The sequence below is a fragment of the Colias philodice genome, chromosome 15, assembly GCF_061535455.1.
Source record: "Colias philodice isolate Cphi_HAF_F1 chromosome 15, ilColPhil1 Martin Lab GWU primary, whole genome shotgun sequence".
In the NCBI taxonomy this organism is placed as follows: Eukaryota; Metazoa; Arthropoda; class Insecta; order Lepidoptera; family Pieridae; genus Colias; species Colias philodice.
This window is the reverse complement of record NC_143100.1, coordinates 5598892-5624246: the sequence shown is the minus strand read 5'-3', so window position 1 is coordinate 5624246 and position 25355 is coordinate 5598892. Positions and strand designations below refer to the sequence as shown.

Sequence of the window (25355 nt, the reverse complement as noted above, 5' to 3'; positions counted from 1 at the left end):
TGATATAATTTAAACAAAGGCGTAATAGGTATACTACTAACTATATTCGACAAGATACTTCGCGGCACGCGGATTAGAATATTTTTTTTTACTTTATCTAGGTTAAATTATGTAATCATTTTAATAAGTTTTGTAAGCAAAATGTAAACGCCGCAAGTTAAAATTTTTCATACATAGCTGAACAATACAGCTTTTATTGTAATGTAGCCTTATCTCTTACGTCAACGTGCTAGGGTTACCTACGCTTGTCTTGTTTTTTGGGAGTGAGCGCACGTGTTATTTGTATTTTTTTATCGTTATTTAGAATAGTTAGTGTTCATCAATTGAGTTACTTTTAAATTATAATTTTACATATAAATTATGAGAGCTTACTGTATAGTAAAATTTTTTTGAACATACTGTATAGTAAAATTGCATAAGTGTGAGTACTGTGAACATGCCAGCTTTCCTTAATCAACCTGTACACTATTATATTATCCTATCGAACTGAGGATTGAAGCTGATTATTATTATCGTAAAAAACATCTCATCTGTGCATTATAAAATTGTGTGTTTGTTATAAGGAAAAGTCATGCATATAACTATACTAAATTTTAAATTTTCTGCAATTCCAGAGATCGACATTTTATCTTTTACAAAAACAGGAAGTGGATCATGTACCACTGATTAAATACTCATAATTACCACCAATAACGGTCGTTTCATAACTATCAATTGTGCATAAATTTAAATAATTATAAATTAGTTGATGCAATGAGTTCAGGGATAAAAGGAGGTAAATGTTGTCGTATACTTTTATTTATGTGCAGTAAGAAAAACAAACAATTATAAAACAATTTTTATTATATTACTTTTAACAAGGTATAGTTACATTTGATGTCATATAAAATATTTAGATTTCAATGTAAATTAAATAGGTAACAAATTCGAGAGTTTCCTAGCAAGCTGCACGGCGCTTTGTTAATAGAGCGAATTGTTCATTTTAATAAATTAATATAAAGCTTTATTTGCAATGACCGAAGCATAGTATTGTAAGAATTTATTTAGTACCAACATCTCTTGATGTAACGGCTGTCTTAGTACGAGTTACTGTAGTAGTAGCGTTTGCTGTTTTGGCAGCAGTTCCTACTTTCTTAATAGTAGTAGTGGTAGTTGATTTAGCGATGCCCCCATTAGGAAGATGTTTCACATCAGAATCCACAAGAACTTGTTCCGTCGCTCGTTGAGATTTCTCATTCGCACTAGCTCTTTGAACTGCTTTATCAACATTTTGGACGAAACCATCTCCTTGGATAACTTCATTGCTATGTTCTTGAGTATTAGACGCGCTTCTTTCCCCACTACCAGATACTCTCATAACTCCATTTTCCACGGGAATCACTTCGCTATTGTTATAACGTTCAACAAAACCGTTGCCATCAGATTTTTCGATCGTGTAGGAGCCACGTCGTTGCGTTTGTTCTGGGATCCATACAATTTCTTGCGTTAGCGTTTCTTGTACTGGTTCTGGTGTAGCTGTTGTACTCCTTAATTCCTTAGTTCTCACTTGTGTTACGTGAGTGCGTAAGCCATTTTGTAGATCTGAGGAGTCTATAACATCATCTACATTCTGTGTTACATATTTCTCCGTGTTAGTAGAATGGTTATAATTATTAGTATTAGTTTCTTGGCGCACATTAACATTTGTTCGTTTTACATCGTTAACGTTGCTCGTTTTAATTTCGTTTTCAATGAATTCGTTGACGACCCGACGGGGTTCTATAGGTTTCAACTGTCCAAGTAAAGGCGAATGTTTGATCCCGAATGTTATGTTCGGTTTTTTATCCAGCTGCACCTGTTGAGCACAAATGTATTAGCGTTAAAATATAATCCGTCTGATAAATACATATTTTTTATTACATACTTACTACTGAATTGATTAAAAATTTCTATATAAACAAATGCCTATCGTTTTTTTTATTATCAAATCTTAACCAAGATTGCTAAGTTTGGGCAAGTACCTACATAGGTCTACGATTTACTTGGTAACTATAATCTTCCTAAACAAACAATATTTCTCAAAAAATACACACAAACTTAAAATTAAAAAAAAAATCAAGTGCATTAAAACTCAAAGCAAATATACAAAAAGTCACCTTTTCCGGCGAGTAAGTGCCAGGCGCGGGCACTTTGGCCCGATCGTCGAGCGGCACCTTGTGGCGGCCCGACATCGTGTACACCGGCGAGTCCAGCACCGACGGGATGCGGTATGCGTTCGGTGCTATTAAATAATAATTATATACATGTAAGACATTTTTAAAGAGTAAAAAAATTCGTTTCGTTAGGTTTCATAAATCCTACTAATATTATAAATGCGAAATTTTGTATTTTTGTTTGTTTGTTACTCCTTCACGCAACAACTACTGAACTGATTTTCATGGAATTTGACGCACACATAGATGGTAACTTCGATTAAGATATAGAATATTTTTTATCCCAAAATTTTCACGAGAATGGGAACCATATGGGTTTTCCTGTGACTACACCGCGCGGACGAGTAGCTAGTCATTTATAAAGCATTTGAATGGTATAAAACGAAATACCAAATAATTATGTAAATTTAATTCTCATTAACAAAGTGAAATGGAAATCATGCTTGTAGATTGGTGCACAATCTTTGAATGGTCATATGGTAAGAAGTTAAAATCTTACACGCTATTGATCGTAACATATTATGCACTTGAAAATATTCAAGTAAAAAACTATAAAATCTCAGTAAGCATGAGAAATTTTTGAATTGTGAGATAATCAATATTATTGAAAATAGGCATTTTTTATTCGTTATAAATGTAAATTACCTACATTTGTATATTTATGAAAGCTCTGTCCATTATTTTATCGGCAAGATACCGAGATTATTCAATATTTATAAACTGGATGCAAAATGTGAAATCTGATTTCTGGGGAAATTGTTTGTATTATTATAAAACGCTTAATATATTTGCTTCCATCAAAGTACACTTATTATGTCTTATTATTTGTTTATTCATTAGGTACGCGAAGACACTTTATTTATTTCCAATACATTGGACACGGAAACTCAGGAAACCTTTACAATTCATAATAGGCTTATTATAATTGCCCTTAAGTTCATAGAATATGACGATTACTCTTCTACAAAATTACACATTGAGCATAATACAGAGTCAACTTACAATATTAAATTTATTATTTTCTACATTTAATTTATATTCTCACCTGGTGATTCCGCAAACTTTTCCGTTTGGATCTTAACGCCAAAGGTATATTGTGGCGAGTAAGTTAAAACGAATTTGTATCCCTTTTCTGGGTTATAGCTGCCTGGAGCGGGAACTTTTATCCGTTCATCGATTGGCTCCTTGTGGCGACCCGATATCGTGTATAGCGGAGTTTTCACGGGCATTGGTAATGTGTATGAGTTGGGAGCTAAAATACAATAAACAAATAATTAAATAGATAATAATATGACATGAAAATTTTTAGTAAACTTTGTTGTAATAATAGTAAGGATTCAAAGTGAGTTATGTGTGCTAAAATGTCAAAGATACATAAAGTCAATGCCGTTCTATTTTTAAGTCTGTCATAATAGGCAATCATCTTTTTGTAAGTGTCTAAAAATAAAAATCGTGTTATCTTTTTCCTTGGTTTTAACATAATAGGGTTCAACAAGGCCACTACACATAAAAGATAAAATACATAGATTACTCACCTGGTGTATCCAAAGCTTTCAAGGTATTGGACTTGATCCTGAAAGTATATTGTGGAGCATTTGGTAGCATCACTTTATCAGCTTTGTCAGGGTTGTAATTATTTGGAGCAGGAACATCATCTTGCTTTGGTGGCTTCGTTTTTATCCTAAATGAGTATCGAGGTGCACTATCTAATAAAATCTTATCAGCCTTATCGGGATTATATGCATTAGGTGCAGGAACGTCACTTATTTTAGCATCCTTTCCCTTAGGGGCCAAGGAATAAGCTGGAGTTTTCTCTAAAATAACGCTATTTGCCTTTTCTGGATTATATGCGTTAGGAGCGGGGGTATTCATAGGTTTTTCGTTTTCAATTTTTGGCCGGAAGGTATATGCTGGTGAATGTTCGTGAAGAATATTATCAGCTTTTTCTGGGTTGTACGCATTAGGAGGAGGATTGTTTGGAAGTTTTTCTAATGGTCTTTTTGTTCCAAAAGTATATTTTGGTGTTCCATCTAATCTATGTTTGTCTGGATCATAAGAATTAGGAGCTGGTGTGTCTGAAATTTTCTCTGGTTTACCTTTGCCAGCGATAGTATACTTCGGGGTATTGTCGAGAACGTGTGGATCATAAACGTTTGGACCTGGTACATCTGACACTTTTGAATCAGGTCCTTTACCACAAATAGTATATCTAGGAGAGTTATGTGGTAAGTTCGGGTCATATGCGGCCGGCCCAGGTGTTTCAAATGGCTTTGGTGTATAACCTTTTCCATATAAACTGTAATGAGGTGCACCGTCCATTAAATGGGGATTATAAACGTTAGGTCCTGGGACATCAGGGAATTTTCCATCGGGACCTTTTCCAGCTATAGTATATTTAGGAGTGCTACTAGGGATCTGCGGGTCGTAATAGTTAGGTCCCGGTGTTTCCAAAGGCTTTCCATCTCGGCCTTTACCTGCCAAGGAATATTTTGGTGAATTTTCTGGAAGATGGGGATTATATGCATTCGGTGCTGGAACGTCTGAAGGTTTACTAGTAATTCCTTTACCAGAAATCGTGAATTTTGGAGCTGAATCCGACACACGAGGATCATATACATTTGGAGCTGGTGTATCAGAAGGCTTAGGATCAAGACCTCGCCCGTATAAACTAAATTTTGGCGTTCCGTCTATAAAGTGAGGGTCGTACATATTAGGAGCTGGCGTATCACTCGGCTTGTCGGTAGCATGTTTTGGTCGAAAAGTATATGCAGGAGTACTTTCATGAAGAAGTTTGTCCGCTTTATCAGGGCTATAAGCGTTTGGAGCAGGTACATTTTCAATTTTGGGAGAATATCCTTTTCCAGCGATTGTAAATCTCGGTGAACTATCCAACATATGCATTGAATTTTCAGGTGCATACACATTTGGTGCCGGGTTATTATTTTTGTTTATGATCTCATCCTTAGTCCGAAACGTATATGCAGGTGACGATTCATGCAATAATTTATCAGCTTTATCTAGACAATAAACATTTGGACCTGGAGTATCAGGAATTTTATCAGTTGGACCTTTACCACTCATAGTGAACTTAGGTGCACTATCCAAAACATGCATAGACTTCTCTGGAGAATATACATTGGGTGCAGGTGATTCGCTCCTTATTATGTGCTGCTCTTTAATTCTAAACGAATAAGCTGGTGTGCTCTCATGTAATACTTTGTCTGCTTTTTCAGGGTTATAGCTGTTAGGAGCTGGCGTTTGTTCTATTTTCGTTGAATGTACTTTGCCCAACATGGTAAATTTCGGCGCACTGTGTAAAGCATGAACAGATTTTTCTGGTGAATAAACGTTAGGAGCAGGGGTTTGCTCTATTTTTTCAACAACTTCTTTAGATCTCATAGTATAGGCAGGTGATTTTTCATGTAACATTTTATCAGCCTTCTGCGGTTCATATGAATTAGGCGCAGGAGTTACATCATGTTTTTCAGCAGATCCTTTTCCTGCTAAAGTATATTTCGGTCCATTTTTTAGCGAATTAAGCGACTTTTCAGGTGAATAAATATTCGGTGCGGGGGCATCGCGTGTTTTGTACATCTCAGTTTTTGTTCTAAATGAAAAAGCGGGTGACTTTTCTCTTAAAAACCTATCCGCTTTCTCTGGATTGTAAGCATTAGGTGCAGGAACATTTTCTGTTCGTTCAGTTTTCATTCTGCTTGAAAACGTGTGCTTCGTGGTTGTGGTTGTAACTCTTTGATGTTCACCCTGAAAACATATTTTGTAGCGTAAGGTATCGAATTAACTAAATACATTATATAAATTTAAAACTTTACATAGTAACTGCAAGTGCTCTTGAACTACGTTTCATAGTAATAAACCAAAAAATAAATATCTAAGCATGATGTGATGAATGCAACAATGTTATCCAATATGAAAAATGCTATGAACAAGAAAAATAAACTGAGCGAGCAACGATCGATTAGAGAAAACTTAAAAGTGCACTACGAATAACATTATCAATTACCGCAGCGAACTGCACAACAAACTTTTGCGTGACCGTAACTATTGATAAGGTGCAAAAATGAACACTTACAACACATCTTCAATCGCCGCTTGTGTCATTATCAATAAATAAACTGGCATCGTAAACACAAACAATCTTTAATTTACATGATACGGTTAGAGGATAATTGATGAGCGAAAGGGGTGAAGCGTAAGCTCGTAAGGGCGAGATTAGCTTGCGGTGATCTCTTCGGGCGCGGCGTAGTGGACTGACTGACCGGCGAACGGCGAGTGGCGGATGCCGAACGTGTGCGCCGGCGCCCAGGGCAGCGTCACGCAGACCTGCCGTGCACCCAACCCTTGTTAGTATTATGGCCTATGGCGCTTGGTGTTATGGATGACCTCACCACTACGCTTTGGTATCTATTCGAGTAGGGACCATCACCATCCATTGGAACGATTGGAATTAGCTCTATTATATAACTTTTTTAAAATGAACAGGACTTGATAAATTACTTCTCAGACTTTTTTTCATTTGAATTTGCTTTGATCTTATTTTTGTCGAATATCAAACAAAGGTGTCTTTAATTTCTAAATATAATACTCGCATAAAATCAAACAAAAGAGAATTCCAAACAATAAAGAATAATAATCAGTAAAATGAGAAAATTTTAAAATGTTTTTTTTTTTAGAAAATTGCACCTAGTGAATGAAACTTTCAATTTCCAATAATAATAAATGATTCCATTTATGTATATCTTAATAATAATAATCGATACCTGCATGAGATGCGTCTGCGGTGAGGTCGTGTTAGCTTAGAAGGTTATTGCTATGTACGCATTAGTTATTATTAATGACTAGCGGTCCGCCCCGGCTTCGCCCGTGGTACATGTTTACGTTTTCTCTACATAAGAACCATCCTCGTACTTCAAGGAATATAATAAAAAAAGAATTATCGAAATCGGTTCAGCCGTTCTCGAGTTATGCGCTTACCAACACATTTTGCGATTCATTTTTATATTATAGATAAGGGAATGACAACAAGAGTAGAAAATAAACATTTTTCCATTGAAATCATGAACCAATTATATAAAGAACCTTATAAAATTAGAAGAGAAGTAAATAAGAGTAATTTGTGTAATTGGTCTACTTAATATTATTATGGGAGATTACCTTTTCTGGACAGTACACTCCGGGTCCAGGCACGGACGCAGATGGGTGTTTCAGTTCGCGTCTTGGAGCCATGGTATAAGCTGGTGGCCTCTTCGTTATCACAGTAGATGCTTTATCAGTAGTGTACGTTCCAGGGCCAGGCATGGAGGCCTTCAGCTCTGAAGGTTTCCCCCTCCCAGTGATGCTAAAGGCGGGCGCCGCACGCTTACTGCCTTCTCGCGCTTCGCCGAGAACCGGTGGCATAGAATAAACGTTCGGTGCTGTGGAGGTTTGAATAGAAGATATAGAAGTAGTTGAAAGTTTTGTAACGATTTGTAGTCATTGAAATCGCATGAACGTGTGTATTTGAAAGCTCTGCGTCTAAAAGTAAAAAATGCATGCCTAGAGTTTATAACGCTCTTGTTTTAAAGTTAAAATGGAAGAAAAATAATAACCATGTGAAAGGTAAAAAAACTGGTACCGTAGGTATACAAAATATCCGAGTTATTTAATAATCTATTAACAAAAAAAAAATATTTCTATAAAATAACTTTCAAATGCTTCTTTTCTACGACGAACTTAACTAAAAAAAATATGCTATAATTACACACGAAAATGAAAAAATAAACTAGCACTAAAATATCAACATGATGAACTGTTTACAATGAAGTACTCGAACACATGCAAAATAAAACAAAAAATTGAAAATGAAATGCCATTAACTTCTTAAGACTGAAATGAACGATATGACCAAACCAGCATTATCTATATCTACCTCAAACACTAATGCAAAAGGCTACCACAAGCCAAACTAAAAAAAAAACAGGAAAAACTTTTAGAACTATCAAGCGAAAGGATAACTTAAACAGCGAGCAAAGCCCCCCTAGTCAAGTGGCTTTCTGTTAGCGTAGCGTTCAATAGAATAGACTACGAATGTATGAGATTGACGTAGGCTGTAGATACGTGTATCTACAGCCTACGTCAATCTCATACATTCGTAGCGTGTATCTACAGCCTACGTCAATCTCATACATTCGTAGTCTATTCTATTGAACGCTACGCTAACAGAAAGCCAAAGCCAAAGCCAAGCTGTAGATAAACGTATCTACAGCCTACGTCAATCTCATACATTCGTAGTCTATTCTATTGAACGCTACGCTAACAGAAAGCCACTTGACTAGGGGGGCTGAAATAATAACTTTAATGATAGTTAATGAAACAAAACAATGTGGCTCTAAAGACAATGATGATCTCCGAATTTTGCTGAACCTGGCGTTTTACTCCCAGCTTGTGGCAGGCTGACTCGAAGACCTATCGAAAATGCTGGCGCATGATCGAGCACAGCCCTTGACGCTTTACTCGGCTCATAGTCACAAGGAGCTGGCGTGGGCGCGACTTTTAGCGGCGGCCATCTTCCGTGTAACGACACAGCTGGCCCCTCAGCCTTGCCTAGCATAGACGTCTAATTGTTAGTATACACGCTTTAACTACTTATGAGTTAAGAAAACAAGAAACTATACGATTGAATAATAATTCAAAAACGTGTTCGTTTAATATTATAATGTGATGATTTAATATTTATTTATTCATATGTTTCGTGTTCTCGAAAGGAGCTTGAACGCATTACGTTCCTATAATGCAAATCCAGAAGCACATTGTGATCAATAAAGTGTAAACTATAAATAAACTAAATTTATTTTTCCGATATATTTTCAAAATATTATTCGTTAACAGCTGAATAAACATTCCAGCAATATAAGGTACCTTTGCGTCGACAGTCCTATGGCACTGTATCAGAATAAACACACAAACACTGAACTTTTTTAAATAAATAAAACGCGTCCCAGTTTGTGCAAGAGTAGCACGAAGCGTCGTAGATAGTCCACTGAGGCTGTATGTGGAGCGAATCGAGCAGACCATTCAGGGTTCTCTTCGCACCTACGCGACCGCAGCTGACTCACCGCGTCGATCACCTTCATTTATACGGACTTATTTGGTGACAACGGATAAATGCAACTAGAGGAACTTAACATTCAATGTCGACCCACCCCGCAATTATGCAAAAATAATCATACGGCAAAAATTCATTCATGCGATACACACTTCTTGGATCTTTCGATCTCTGCTTCATTTACATTCTTATCCTTGTTAAAACGGAGGAAATAAAGCACTGCAGACGATGTTTATGCAAATCAGACTGCAACCATAAAGTCATGACCCGGTTATGGTTGCGAACACGTAACTTTACGAATTGAAAGAACACTTTTTAGCTATTAAGTTATATAATAATTTAAATAATAGAAACTTTATTTGGCAAACAGTCAGAATATTATTTTGTATTCTACCTTTAGCAAATATTAAAGAAAAGTATTTATATTTCTTAAGTTTCTGCATTAAAATACGATAGTACAATTCATATTTTTTAATATTTGCATACGTAATACGTGTATTTATTTCTCGTGCTATGAAACTAGTCGATTTACTTTACTAATCGATTAGTACCAATTTGCGATACTGTTCAAAGTATCATACATAAGAGTTACATTTATCTTACACAAGATCTCCATTGTAACAATTGAATAATAGCATCTACATTTGTACAAAGAATTTATTTACGTATGTGATAGAGCCAGTTATAGAGTCATTTGATTGGTTAAACATAAACATTTTTTTAAATACGTATTTAGATATAGTTACCTAATACATACACATATTCTTGATACTTGAAGGATATCAAGTGAATTATATGCAAAACAGAATAACTATAAATATTGCCCGTAAATTTTACCTTTTGACGTCATTCCTTCTGTATTATAAGTGGCAGGTCCAGGGCCAGTCTTATCTTTTCCTGCAGGATCCAACTTATGCCCAAATGTGAACGCTGGTGCACGAGATTTCCGTGATTCTGGTGGTGGTTTGCCTAAACCAATCAAATTACAAAATAATACAAAATAAATGAATATAAATTTCCTTCACAATGAAAACATGTACATTGTACATTCGCATATGTAGTCAGTTTATATGGCAATTTTTAACTGGTAAACTTCGAGGACTAACAAAATCTAGAAATTTGTTATCGCAACACTCTACACTTCTACAGTAACTTTCTATCGCCCCGCGTTAGAACGCTTCCAACTGGATATTTCGATGCTAATTCGATTTTAATCACACTTTAATTCTTTCTAAACGACGCTCACCTTGTTCAGGTTCAAAGTTTTCACCCACAGCACGTTTTATGATACCCAAATATAGCAATCTTAGGCACAGCTGACACACGTTTCACTTTTTTGGACAACTAAAAGTTAAGAACAACTTGCGTGTCGCTCGAGCACAAAGTTATCTCGAGTCTATATTTAAAGCCATTAACTCACGTCAATATCCTTTCGATTCAGTGTTTAAATTAAGTAAAAACTAGTATGGCAAATACGGTTCGGCGAACATAAACAAAGTGATGTCACCTTGTGTACGAACACGGGCAAGGCCAATGTTTGCGAGCTGTAATCTCACACTCACAGTATAACCTCCGGATGATGTCAGCGGACATTGATGTATTCGATACAAAACCAGAAACGAAATACAATTAATATTACCATTGCCAAAACCGATATCTACATACCATCACTTAACAATAATAAGTATGCTTATAACTAAAACAACTGTTTCAATGTTATGTTTCCCGGTATTTACGTGCAGTATAAACAATTACGGTATGGACGTCCATAACGAGACATTCTTTGAAATTCCGCAAGGTTTTATGCAAATTCAGAGAAATAAATCATTAAAATTACCTAAGGTACAAAAAATATTCATTAGCTAATAGCCTTCTTTTAAAAATATGTAGTGACATCAGTTTAATTCAGTATGTTTACGTAATACGAGAATAATGAATTACCGATGAGTGAAGGCAAAGATACAACAGCTGGACCAGGACTAGCAGACTCGGCGGCGATGGGCCCACGTCGCTTTGTAGGTGTCCACGGGTTCTGACGTATGCCCATGAGACTGTCACACGCGAAGGACCTTTTTGTCAACGTTGATGCGGTACGCGCTACTCCTATCCCAGTTCGGTGTTGCGTCACTGCCTGAATACACCAAAATATTACAATTAGCAAAAATTACGAGTCGTAATATTGTGTGTTTGCACAAAAAGAGTGATATAGCATATAGGTGATATTCTTAACACCTGTTCAAATTCAATCATAAATGTGACTAATAATTTCATTTCGTTTAAATAGATACGTACCGATCTAGTTGTACTTGGATTTGTTTTTATTGACTTCATGATTTTAGATGTTTGATTCTGTGTATATAAATGCAAATCTAGGTTCTACAATTCAGCAAAGTTTGATTGTAGCAATTATACGAATAATAAAATATTTCGTGATCACAAGCACAAAGGGTTTCATGAAATAAATAAATATTAAAACGTCTCTGATTACTATGAAAAATATAATAAAATGACGTTATTATAACATGATTTGGTAATGTACAAATGACATCTACAGTATTTAATGCCTTTTTCTATATGTAGAAACTTTTTATGGACTTGTCATCTATTGAAATTTATAACAAACACAGATCAAAATTATAGTATCTGTATCCCTCGTATCCACAGAACAGTAAAAACCAATAGAAGTGCTATAATGTCATAATTATTATGAAAACCCATCTCGTATCTCACCTGTGTCTATAATAAATTAAAATAATTGATTCAGCCAATTGATGGTACCTATGAATAAAGACCAGAACACCTTCTGAACGTGAACTCTAATAAAGCCCCTAATTGGTCTTGTCACTCTTGACCTTAACGTATTTCCTACATCAATATAAATACATACATCAACATCTTACTTCCCTTATTCAAACAGCGTAATCATAGTTTTTTTTTTTATATTGATAACGAATACCGAAGATAAAAACTTAGGTTTACCATGGGTATGCCCGTATATTGTAGAGTTCATATTTTAAACTGATATTATAATAGCGAGATTTTTGTTAGTTACTTTGTTTTTTATGATTAATTTCTCGACGATGTTAAAAACTCACATTTTATTAAACCTAAGATTAAACCCGAATACAGCTAGTATATAAGATATATACTTTTTAGCGGAAAGAGAGGAAAATATTGCATGAATTTGAAAAAATAGCTATAAAAACCAAAGTTTTAAAACATTATCCGCATTGCCGACCCCCGACATTTGCGTTACAATTGCACTAATTATAAACCATCACCATTTTCATCCATATTTTATGAGACTTAACTGTAGCTTTGTCATTTCTAATTATAGTAATGTTTCGCTTAAGTATTATTTAACAACCAATACTAAACAAAGCGTAGTTGTTTACAAACTTCTTCATAATGAAGATGTCGATTTATCCCAGTTTTAGTGCTCATGAATCATGGGTATAATAAACGAATAAAATTATTCGTGCACATAAATTCCCAACCAATCACATTTATAGATATTGGTGATGATGTATTTGAATATGAACATTAATATTTATGACTATTACTTGTATAGATATACATACATAAAATATAATAGAACAGTAGTGTAAAAGCATTTATAACTAAGATTTATAAACTCTTAACGAGTTCGTTTGATTGAGTTCACAGCTGATTAGGCAACTTGTAACTACCTTCATAGTTCATACTATTATAAAAGTGAAAATATCAAATACAACCATGAAGAACCTGACTATAAATTCCATAAGATTAGTTTTGTAAGTAAAAACATCCGTGTATGGCAAGTAGTTCTAATCTTAATCGAAAAAAATCTTATCCAAAGCATCGTGACATAGGCGTGCCGAGTGCATATTACCTTAGGTATCTTGAAATAGAAAGCTGTATTTCCATTTTACTTAACTGATAGAACGTATCTATGTTAGTCAAAGTCGACCTAAAAAAATATCTTTTGATTTGATTAAAATATCACTTTAGCCTTTACCGATTTAGGTTTTTAGTTTTAGAAGCAAATTTAAAAATAAAGTAAATGTAGATACCACGAATTTGGAATAGTTATAAACAATATAGATACTACTGTTTTACGACAACATTAAAATTTATAGTAGAGCTATTTTACGATAACAATAATACAGTACATAAGAAGTGAGTTATTAATGTGTTTTGTTCTGGAAAAATGAGAAAACAGTTAAGGAAAATATAGTTCGATACAGATATTATAATGTGTTTTATAAAACCTGTCGGTTAACATCCCACATATTAACTCCTTTTATCGCCTTCATCCATCGCCCACTACTATGTGACGGAAATGATTTATTGTTATGTTCCTTGTATTACCTATGATACATTGTACAATTTAACTCGCAAAGAAATGCGCAATAAACGAGTCCTATATATACGTACTAGCCACTCGTCTGCCCTGGTTTATGCAGGATAAAAACTTATAAAAAATATGGCGTTCTTTCTCACCTGAAAAAAAGGCATCCTATCCAAATCGATTTGGTAGTTTTAGATAGTTCTGGATTATAAATGAAGTAAATTTATTTTAAATTATGAAGTAGCTTACCATCTGCATCGCTCGTATAGAATCTTCAATCTAGACTCTATACTATATCAGTCTAGAGTCAAATATTTAGCGTGTGGACTCTAATGTGACTAAATGTAATATTTTATAGTTTACGAAACGTATAACTGTAGACTGCCTTATCCTATCTATTTTATATATGAAACGTTAGACCCTGTAAAAATTCATGAATTCTTCATAAAAAAAATATTCGTCATACAATCCTAAAAGAGTAGTCAAGCTGGTACCAGGTTGTACGAGTCACTGTCAACGTGAAAAATGAATAAAATCGTATTTGGGCCATTCGTTTCTTTGTTCTAGATTATACTCGAATGTTAGTAGCTTAATAAAATTATACACATGCCAAAAAAGAAATTCGATTATTAACTGTATCTATTTTAAATAGTATATAATCTAGCTTTATGCACAGTTACTTAAATAAATTCTACAATACATACACACTTATAAACTAAATTTACTATTTCATATCAGTTTAACTGATATAGAGTACTTAACAGATGTCACAACTCTATGTTAGAAATACTAATATACATGTAGATGCAAATTAGGACAAAAAAAAATGTCTCATAACATCGACCGCTGTTAAAAGTAATGAAAGATTTTTAATTTCCAATATTTCAACAAAACTAGTCACATCGAACTGATAGTTCTGTCCATATATCCACCTACATAACTAGATCTTTTTTCTTAAAAGGCATGTGAAACTTCCAGAATTACCGCATTTCGCAGCAACTTCCATTAAAGTCTAAGAACTAGTACACAGATCTAACGTTTAATTTCTTATTGCATTTTTTATCACAGAAATGTTAATTGGTGCTGTGCTTTTCTTTATTATATAATTGTACAAATAATAAATGTTTTCATAACTTTAATATTGATTATTTCTTATTAATAAAAGCACTTCTTATTAATAAAACAAAATGCACAAGTAGTACCTAAAGGCGAATAATAACTGCACCTGCACATCTATAACTAGCTGTGCCCGCGACTTCGTCCGCGTGGAATAGTGACTGCATAGTAGGTGACTACTTAACTTTTATTGAATAAACACGTACTACCATAAATAATTAAAAGAACTGTTAGTAAAATTTATTACTAAACTGAGCTAAAAAATAAAAAATAAATGCCTAGTTAATTTTCTACGTAAAATTTATTTTAAATTATGTCATATTATTTTTAGGCACCAGGAGGGAAGGGAGCAAATTTATTTTTCTTCCTTCCTTGTATGGATGTTTTTGACAATATATCATGCAGCAACTGAGCGCCGAGAAAAACTTCAAAACGCAAAGGAATAGAATCCGCTATCGATACTAATTGACATAAGCGTATGATGTTTTGCTAAGGATTTGTTCACCCTACCAACGACGACGACGACCACGAACAAAATTTTCATCCAGTCGTAATTTAACAAAATTGTGCTAAACACAATTAAAAATAAATTATTAACCCTTAATTTGGCAAAGAATAAAATGTAATAAAATCAATTTTATTTTTATAAAAATTTATTGTAGACATTTAAAGGTGTTACAAAAAAATGGTAAAAAAAATATAGGAACTTCAGATTTCCTGAAAAACAGTGTATGTCACAGCATACATTGCCAAGTGCCGATATTCATTGTTGATACCGTTTTAGAGACATCAAATCGGCTATGGGATCGTATCTGTACCGCAAACTCCAGTAATCGGTGTACGATGGCATACTAACAACACCCATTATAATATGAATTGCTAAAAAATCTCGCAATTCATCTTCGGTCAAGCCAAGAGAGCGCCCAGTTTTGAATACTGCGTATGAGTTTGTTTGCTCTACGATGTCTACTAAAACGTCAGGGGAAAAGAATTTATAGAAATAACTGAGTGAAGTTTCGTTTAATATGTCGGTAAGATTTGAGTCTTCTTCTACAGTTGCCTTGTGTCGAAAAACCGTTTTTTTCCACTGATAGTTCAGAGTGAACTTGGTGATTCGTCTAGGTCGTCTAACAGCAGAAACAGTGGGCCGTTGCGATCTGGTATTTCTGGGAAGCGACTTGGAAGAAGCCCTTATGCGAGCTGCAACTAAGCCAGTTATGGAGCCACTTGCTGTTGGTTCAGGCGGTGCGGGGGGTTCAGGAAGTGCAGGGGTTGCTGGGAGTGACGGAATGTCACTCAGGATTGGAATTTTTTTACAATTTGGTTCTAGGGACGGGCTTGAATACACGCTTCGAAAAATTGGTGTGAGTCGAACATTCTGGTCGGGGGGGTCTTCATCATCATCTAAAAAATTGAGCCTTTCCATTGAGCTTATCTATAGAAGGTGCAGAAGAAGATGTCGCGGAAAGCGGGGTGCGCACACGTAATTCATCGCTACCGTCAGAGGGTGCATGCTCAGCAGGCACAAGCGCTAAAATTCTACCACCACGAGTTAGAAATTTTTGCTGCCGACAAAGAAAATAAAGCGTGCTATAAAACCAAGTATATAAAAAAATGCATCCTCAAATTGGCAATGTATGCCGTGACATACAAACAAAATGGCGGGTGTTTCGTTACAAACTTGGCAGTGTATGTCACGTCATACATCATGTTAGTGATCAAAATAGAACCATTCAATGTAATAGAAACATCACAATTATTATCACACTTATTCCATTACACAATAAAGCATACATTTTAGTCATTACACCTGTCCTAAACTAAGTAATATTCATAATAATAGAATAAATACCTTGGACAACGCAGTTGACGTCCGCCGGGTAGCCATTTTTTTCAATTTATGTCAAAATAAATGTTGCTACATGTGTGTTTATTTTTTCCACCCAATAACAGATAGTGTTGCAACATAAGAATGTTAATTTTCCACACGGAAGATGTAATTATTTTAACAATTTTTTTTTTCAAGTTCATGTATGACGGTACATACAGTGCCAAATTAAGGGTTAAAATTTCCTGTCGTTCTGGTGATTGGAATTTTTATTTTTGAGATCAACGAATGAAAAAATAGATTTTTCGTAGAAACGGTGGCTCCTAGAAAACAATGTATTTGAAGTTTTTTATAGATAATTTTACCGTTTCTACGAAAAATCTATTTTTTCATTCATTGATCTCAAAAAAAAATTCCAATCACCAGAACGACAGGAAATTTTAATAATTTATTTTTAATTGTGTTTAGCACAATTTTGTTAAATTACGACTGGATGAAAATTTTGTTCGTGGTCGTCGTCGTCGTTGGTAAGGTGAACAAATCCTTAGCAAAACATCATACGCTTATGACAATAATTAGTATCGATAGCGGATTCTATTCCTTTGCGTTTTGACGTTTGTCTCAGCGCTCAGATCTTTCCTGTCTCACGCCTGTAGTAACTAAACCGTTTAGACCGTGCAATAAAAATTAAATTAAAAAAAAAAACTAACGCAACGAAGAAAAGTGCATAGAAAAAGGAATAAATAATTTTACAAACTTCCCGAAGATCTTTAAAAATAAATACCATTTTAAATATTTATAAAAATAAAAATGTTGTGTGGTTTTATGAAACCACGGTAAAAGTGAAACTTAGGCACAAAATTATCGTATTTGTACGATAATAATTATCGTACGGTTCCGAACACTGCTTTATACCTACTCGGCAGCCGACCGTCACGCGACATGCGCTACACAGACCAAAAAGTTTGAGACGATGTAATAAAAGTTTCACTTTAAAAAAACAAAGTCATCGGGGCTGCCATACCATCATTATCATAATATCATATACAATTATATTTTTTTTATAATGGTACTTAATTTTAAAGATCGTCGGGAAGTTTGTAAAATTATTATTTATTCCTTTTCCTTCGTTGCGTTGGGTTTTTCTTTTTAATTTTTAAATTTTTAACTTCGGTTTCTTATTCATGTTTCTTATTTCATGTGATATTTTCAAGTGAGTTTTTGACCTCTACCTCCATATTAGAAAGAAAAAGAAAGAAAGAAAAGAAATTATTATTATTATTGTGTTTGGCTGTGTTTTTTTTTAGCCAAAAAAAAACACAGCCAAACACATTATAAAATTTATCTTACAATTGGGCAAACGGAGACAGCCTCAGCAAAATGCTGCACAAAAGCAGCGCTGATTTTCAGGCTGTACCGGCGATTGCGGTTACATACTTACATTACATTCCTACATCATATTGATATCTATAAGTTTGTTGCTCCTTGACATCTTTTTGGTATCTTTAGGAAAAAAAAATTGCCAAGAGCCAGGCCTATGTGGCTTTGAGTAGAATTCAAAATTTCCAGGGTGTGGCTATCCTCCCGCTCCCATATCCCCCTCTTCTTTAACAGACTTTCAACCCTTCTCTTTCCACACCTAGTAAATGGCAGAACCGATTTTGATGTAAACCATATTATCTAATTATACCTATATGTATTATGTACACGTCATATCCTGTCGTTTGATGCTCCATTTGGTTTATTTATCTAACAACTGTCACCCCTAAATGTAATAAACGGATGAACCGATTTCGATAAAACACGTTGCTCTTTTATATTTTGATATGCCGCTTGAGTATATTATTTGATCACATTCGATTATTGTTCATTCCCACTTTTACCGCTGTAATCTAATAAATGGATAAACCGAATTGGATAAAAATATAACTAATATTTTTTCCCACATTCCCACTTTTACCTCTATATACCTAGGTATAATAAATGGATGAACCGATTTTGATACACTTTATCTAAGAACCAGCGTCGGAAAATATGCTGCCTAACACGCATCTAATTCGTATTACCTGTTAGCGAGCTACGGTGGCACAAACAGACACACATAGCGGTCAAACACTTATCACCCATCTTTTTGCGTCGGGGGTTAAAAATATAATACGACATAATTTAAAGGACATTTTATGTATAAAATTTACCTAGAAGTAAGCATAATTCTAATTTGACCCCTTCCCCCCCTACTACCTCAGCTTACCCCCCCCCACCCTTGGGGACTTTCGATATGATCACCTGGACATTTATAAGGAAAAACTGTAGCGTATAACAGATAACTTACGTTTTATCGTACACTGTATAGTGTACAATAGAATGCCTTAGCAAATGTTCGCCGTGAATACTTAAATGGTAATAACTTTTTTATTTACGAACCGATTAACATGAAATCCATACTTAATATTATAAATGCGAAAGTAACTCTGTCTGTCTGTCTGTCTGTTACTCAATCACGCCTAAACTACTGAACCAATTTTCATGAAATTTGGTATGGAGATATTTTGATAACCGAAAAAGGACATAGGCTACTTTTTATCCCGGGAAAATGAAATCCCGGAAATCCCACGGGAACGGGAACTATGCGGGTTTTTCTTTGACTGCGCGGGCGAAGCCGCGGGCGGAAACCTAGTAAACACTAAATGTTAAATGAAGATTACCACAATATATTAATGAAAATCGCATCTAAATCGGATAAGCCGTTTCTGAGATTAGCGTGCACAAACATACAGACAAACAGACAAAAAAATTTATAACTACAGTTTTGGGTTTGGGATCGATTTAATAATAACCCCTGCTATTTTTTTTTACATATTTTTATTGTACAGACATCACTTTTCTAGAATTTTATTATATGTATTGATTGACCACGCGCAAGGTTACTAATTTCCACTACATCCTCATGCAAATCGTCAATTTTTATGAACATTGAATCTGTAAATAAAAAAAAATCAAAAGATAAGTACCTAATTTTATTAAAAAGCTACTAACAAATAAAGTTTTATCAAGAACTAAAGTGACCTTCTTTGGGCGTATAATATAGTCTTGTAAAAGTTATACATAAAAATAAAATTTCATCATTTTCTTATTTTGTCATAACTTTAACTAATTAAAAACATGAGTATAACTATATAATTATAATAAACAATAAATATAAAAGCTACAACTTACCTTTTGTGGGAACGCAAGAAGGCGAAAATTAAGAGCCCCTTGTACTGAAAGTTTAGGCATTTTAGGCACTGAGATGGCTCGCGCCCGCGTTGCGCAGGAGCCGGCGCGGCATGAACTCCGGTGACCTATGAAGGCGGGCGATTATGCCACAGTATAAATAAATCAGTAGTTCGATTTTATTTGCTATCGTAGGAATGTTGTTGATAAATAAATTTACTACTTATCCTATACCATTAAACGAGCAATATTTGCATATTTATATATTTGTTTGTATATATACAGTGTGGAAATTTTCGATGTGCCCTGAATGGAAAGTACTTGAAATACTAGGGATAGCAAATTTTTCTGAAAGGAAACATTCCTTTTTCAAATTTTATTTTATTATTCAAATCGATAGAAACAATATAAAAGATAATTTATTGTTAATTTCTCGTAAAAATTTTTTGGTCTATTTTATACATACATTTAAAGTTTAAAATGAAACTCTCGTTCTGGATACATTAATTTATTTTCTTCTGAAAATATTGGTAATAATAATTAAAAGTAAAACAAATAAAAAAGGCAAAATAATAATTGAATATAAGTATGTAATAAGTAAGTTAGTGTATTCAACCAACTTAAAAAAGTGTGACTATTTTACAACAATTTGAATAATAATCAATTAATGATTTGTATTATTGTATACAATATCGAAGCTTTTTAAGAAATGTATAAAATACTTTTTTATGAATTATTAATTATTATCATACATCATAATATTATGTTACCGGCAATATATTAAACCCTTCTTAGTAAATGTATGTTATTCCGAGAAACGGTCGGAATGAAATAAATTATATTCGTCACATTACCTATGATATCTTTAAATCTGAACTTTTCCTAAGTAGCAAATGTGGGTGGTTTTTGGGCTAGCGATTAACCAATATGAGGTCAAAACTAAAATCCAAGATGGCGCCGACGAAAATTTGAAAGGAAATTTGAAAAGATGAAAAGGATATTTGCTATCTCCAGTATTTCTAGTACTTTCACCCAGGGCCCATCGAAAATTTCCACACTGTATTTACAAACAAATATATTAATATGCAAATATTGTTCGTTTAATAGTATAGACTATAGAATAAGAAGTTAATTTATATTTACAACAATAATCCTAGGATAACTAACAAAATCAAACTACTGATTTATTTATACCGTGACATGCTCGCCGTTTTACTCGCCGCTCGGTTCTAATACGCGAGCGGCGACTGCAACGTGGTCGGGAGCAAAACTAGCACAGGTCCTCCTTCGATGACGTCCGGCTGGACTCTGGCGGCACTGACGTGGTGCGCGCGAGTCGCATTTTACGTATTATATTTTATATAGAAAAAAATAAGGGCTAAATTAAAAATCTATCCAAAAATTTCCCTGTAAAACCTGATTAGTAAATGAAATGTCAAATTTTCATAAACATAGCGTTCCCCTAATTCTCATAAAACTGATTATGCTTTTAAAATCGATGTTACTTCTGATTTTTTTTTGATCGAGTCAAATGTTTAATATTGTGTTTTTATCCAAAAAAGTCACTAGATCAAACGTTTATCTGTGCTATATATTTTTTTAGGATTTTAAATATGATGATTTCTATCCAAAAACCATGATTTAGAAACATACATTTCGGAGCAGGGCCCCTTAAAAAATAGCCGAAGATTTTTAAAAATGTAACGAATGAACACAATCACTGTTATCTACTATTACCCAAAGAGAATACAAATACTACGTCTATTACCTATATAACTGTAATGGTGTCTTGTTTGACATCAAATAATAAACATCTACCCTCACTTATAAAAATTTAGTATATTCACATGAAATATAAGCGCACCTGAAATGGACTCTGGGAAGATATGAATTATTTATTTAACTTTAAAAAAAAAACAACCTCACCAACATCATAATTCATAATATTTAAATTATGAATTTCCAAGGAGCGTTAATATTATGTAAATTGATTTAATTTTAATGAAATCTCATAGATGGCGCTGTTTTAAATTTGTCTTTATACTACTAAGATTCATTATACTGTTTCTCTGCCAAAATTACTTAAATGATGTAGTTTTTATAGTGTAAAGGTAGACAATAGCATGGCTTACTCAAAAACAACATTTAAACATGAGTCTTTATATTGTACGCTGTCGTAGTACACGGAATACGTAAGAAAAATAAAGGTTCACAGCTCCTCCCCCGAAGGTGATAGCATGATAATATGTATATAACAGCCTGACCCGACCTGTTAGTAATATTCATGCAAAATTTGAAGTAAATCTGTGCAGTACTTTCTGAGATTAGCCTGGACAAACATACAGACAAACAGACAAACAGACAAACAGACAAACCGACAAACAGACAAACAGACAAAAATTCTAAAAACTATGTTTTTGGCTTCTATATCGATTATAGATCATGGATTATGTATTCTTTTAAAAAAATATTCAATGTACAGTTTTGACTTTCCTACGATTTTATTATATGTATAGATAATATCACAAATTAGTAAATTACTATAATATTATATGAACGCAAAAAATGCTCCCCTCATCTCTTTATTAAATCAACATGGAATGGAAAGTGTCCAAATATATATTTTATTGATATCCCATACTAGCCATCCATAAGCCCACATATTCACTTTTGTAGTACCTACACCGAAAAAATGTACCGGTGCAAAAATCCTCATGACGAGCAAAAATCTTCATATCCAAAGGTGAGCCTACCGAAGCATGTCACACTCCCACTCCACTATTTTTTTCTCTTTATTGAATAAATAAATTCAAATTTTTCTATTTTTTTGTGTCGTTTTATTTTTTATTAAACCAAGTTCCAGAAACAATATAATTGCCAACTCAATACAACATGATTGATTATAAACATGAAACTTATTTTCGTTCAGCTTATTTTTATGGATTACTATGAGCATTGAAGAGCCTGTCACGATAATATCGCATGGGCGATAAAGAGACTTATTAGGTAATGGCAGTTTTCATCTTTTACCGTTTTGTAATTTTGCTATACCTACCAACATAGCTCTTCTCTATGTCCATAGAAAAAGACTACTTGAATCTTTGACTTGAATCGTTTTCTATATAAAGGCATAGAAACGTAGAAACACGATTTGACAATCATTAAAACATCGTATATTTTTAGCTAGGTTCTTAATAGGAATATTCAACGATTATTTTAAAACAAGTGCCAATCAATTTAGCTTGTTATTCGTGTCTCGATAACCTGAGTGCAGTCATTCATAATTATATTTCTGAAAATACCGTCATCGTCTGTTCGACCTCAAAGATAAATAAGATAGCGTCTACATCGAAAGGTCAGTTGATTAAACAGAAATACTGTTGTAATATTGTAAATAAATAACTTCTGATCAAAACAAAAATATGTACATTTCGGTTTTGATTATGTTACTAGTACTACCTAATGCTTAAACCCTGCCTGCCGCAGGGGCAATATTGGAATTGGACCCTTATTTGGCTCCTTAATTGTGATGTGTATGTATATGCAAGCAGGGGCAATTTAGAGAACAACTGAAATTTCTCCGACCGACCGCCGACAAACCAAGATTGTACCAATATCGCCCCCGCGGCAGTTACGTGAGTAGCCGGCATTAGGAACATAAATCCATATACAGAATATTTTAGGAAATTGATTTATGATTATTATCATTATTCATTCAATCAGATTTCTCATAGTCATTAAAAGAGATGTAAACAATATGAATATATTATTAACTAGGTAATAATATATTCTTAATATATTATATAGGTAATATTATTAACTAGGTAGGACTGAAGAGGGCATACTTGGGGCGACCCCTGGGCCGACGGCCGGTTGGACGACCTAGGTATCGCTGGCGCGATCGAGTAGAGGCGGACCTGCGCGTGCTACGAGCCAATAATAATTGGCAAGAGACCGCTCAGGACCGGGGAAGATGGAGAGTTCTCGTCTCAGAGGCCAAGACCCACTTTGGGGTTTCAGCGCCAGAGGAGTAAGTAAGTATTAACTAGGTAGGTACTCTAGCATATTTCACTGTTATTTAATAGGAGTAGAGCACAACATTAAAATTATTAACTCTATAGGTATGTAAAAATAAATGTTTGCTCTAGCAAACATTTAGAATCTGTTTGTTTTCGTATTGTGAAAAATATTAAAGACCACATTTTTTATTGTATTTCGTAAGTCAGTCAGTCAGTTAATGAATATGAAGTTCCTCTTTAAATTGTAGAGCAAGAATAAAATATTTAAGATATCAAGTACACTTCCGAATTCTGATAAGATTCTTCAAAGACGGCTTCAAAGACTTCATAAACATTTATATAAGAAAACTGAAATAAAAAGTAGGTAATCCAAGTGTCGTCATTATAAAATTCATTCATAAAAAAATTTAATCCATGGCGTAACGAAATTATGTACTTATGTTTTCATCATAAAATATGAGAATGATGTCATACTATAGAGCATGTTCAAAATACTTATGAAGTTAAAATATTATTTATTTGCGGGGATTAGTAGTAGGTACTTCCTAACATATACTAATTAATGAAAGTTGAAAAGAATACAAACAATGAAGACTTATATGGAAACTTAACTTTTATATATTTACTCTCTTGTTTCTTTAATTTACTGTCTTCAAAAATAATGGGCAAAATTTCATGCGCATGAAATTGAATTATAATATTCTATGAGCTCTACAAATTGTAACGCTTGTTTCCTCGTATGTTTTCTTTTTGTATTTCAGACTAAAATACAATTAAAGTTAACTACTGATTAGTGAATATTTATGTATTTCTAATCATAATACTTAAATTATAAAGTAGAAATAGAAAATTGATCGCTTTATATGCTTACCTTTTTATGGACGTTAGAGTTCTGTTCTGGAAGTCAGCGGAGTTAGAGGTAAGCAATTATTTACTTAATTACTCGATGAGATTGTTATAGATATATAGTAATTTTCGATCAGCCAAGGCTGTCGTCGAAATACGTTTCGCGCTCGATCGTCGCGGTGCACTGCGGTCGAATACTTTACCTATATTGTTGTTTCTCATCTACTCGTAAAATGGCTTCGAAACGATGTCGCGTGGGCGCTCTTCCCGCCAAAACCGGTCTCCTAGGTTACGCGACGCGTAAATAAATATGTCGTCATCGCTGCTATAGATTAAATAAATCTAGCCAGGTTTCGAAAAAAAAATATTTGCGGATAAATTGTAAAAGTGTAATCTTTTAATGCTAGTTAAGTTAGATTAGAAAGTAATGAATAATAATTTAAAATAAAAAAGGTTATTAACGAATTTTTTTAATTACATATTAATTTACTTGTGGAAATTCTAATATGTACTTTTAAGTTATCTGTGCTGAAAAAATTGGAGTTTCAGATTTAAAAGTTTATCTGCAATATCTGTCTTTGTTACACTACGTAGTAAATTTAGTATTTTAGCATGATATATTTTAATATTATAGGCATGTTTCAGATAAATGAGACTACACATTTGTTTTTTAGGGTTCCGTAGCCAAAATGGCAAAAACGGAACCCTT

General features: G+C 33.9%; 1 protein-coding gene across 3 annotated transcripts; it reads right to left on the bottom strand.

The window, feature by feature from the left end:
- Positions 1–825: 825 nt before the first annotated feature.
- On the bottom strand, positions 826–24843 carry LOC149482226 (uncharacterized). 3 transcript variants are annotated; one of them, XM_089703808.1, is made up of 9 exons: positions 24672–24843; positions 11236–11425; positions 10132–10263; positions 8613–8792; positions 7365–7624; positions 3728–5954; positions 3238–3444; positions 2136–2260; positions 826–1834 (listed from the first exon to the last, which is right to left on the bottom strand). In XM_089703808.1, exons 2-9 carry the CDS (start codon positions 11339–11341, stop codon positions 1040–1042), a joined length of 4032 nt encoding a protein of 1343 aa, XP_089559934.1. In that variant the 5' UTR covers positions 11342–11425; positions 24672–24843; the 3' UTR covers positions 826–1039. The 3 variants fall into 3 exon arrangements, with proteins under 3 accessions (XP_089559934.1, XP_089559932.1, XP_089559933.1); XM_089703806.1 differs by lacking the exon at positions 8613–8792; XM_089703807.1 differs by lacking the exons at positions 7365–7624; positions 8613–8792; positions 10132–10263; positions 11236–11425; positions 24672–24843 and adding an exon at positions 6283–6425.
- Between the last annotated feature and the right edge of the window lie 512 nt (positions 24844–25355).

What these genes read in the sequence shown, in the direction of transcription:
- LOC149482226 (XM_089703808.1), bottom strand. Translation starts at nt 11,341, where the DNA reads ATGGGCATACGTCAGAACCCGTGGACACCTACAAAGCGACGTGGGCCC. An exon ending in AGCTGGGAGTAAAACGCCAG is followed by an intron (nt 7,625 to 8,612) that starts GTTCAGCAAAAT and finishes AAACCTCCACAG; the next exon opens with CACCGAACGTTTATTCTATG. An exon ending in GAAAGCTTTGGATACACCAG is followed by an intron (nt 3,445 to 3,727) that starts GTGAGTAATCTA and finishes ATTGTATTTTAG; the next exon opens with CTCCCAACTCATACACATTA.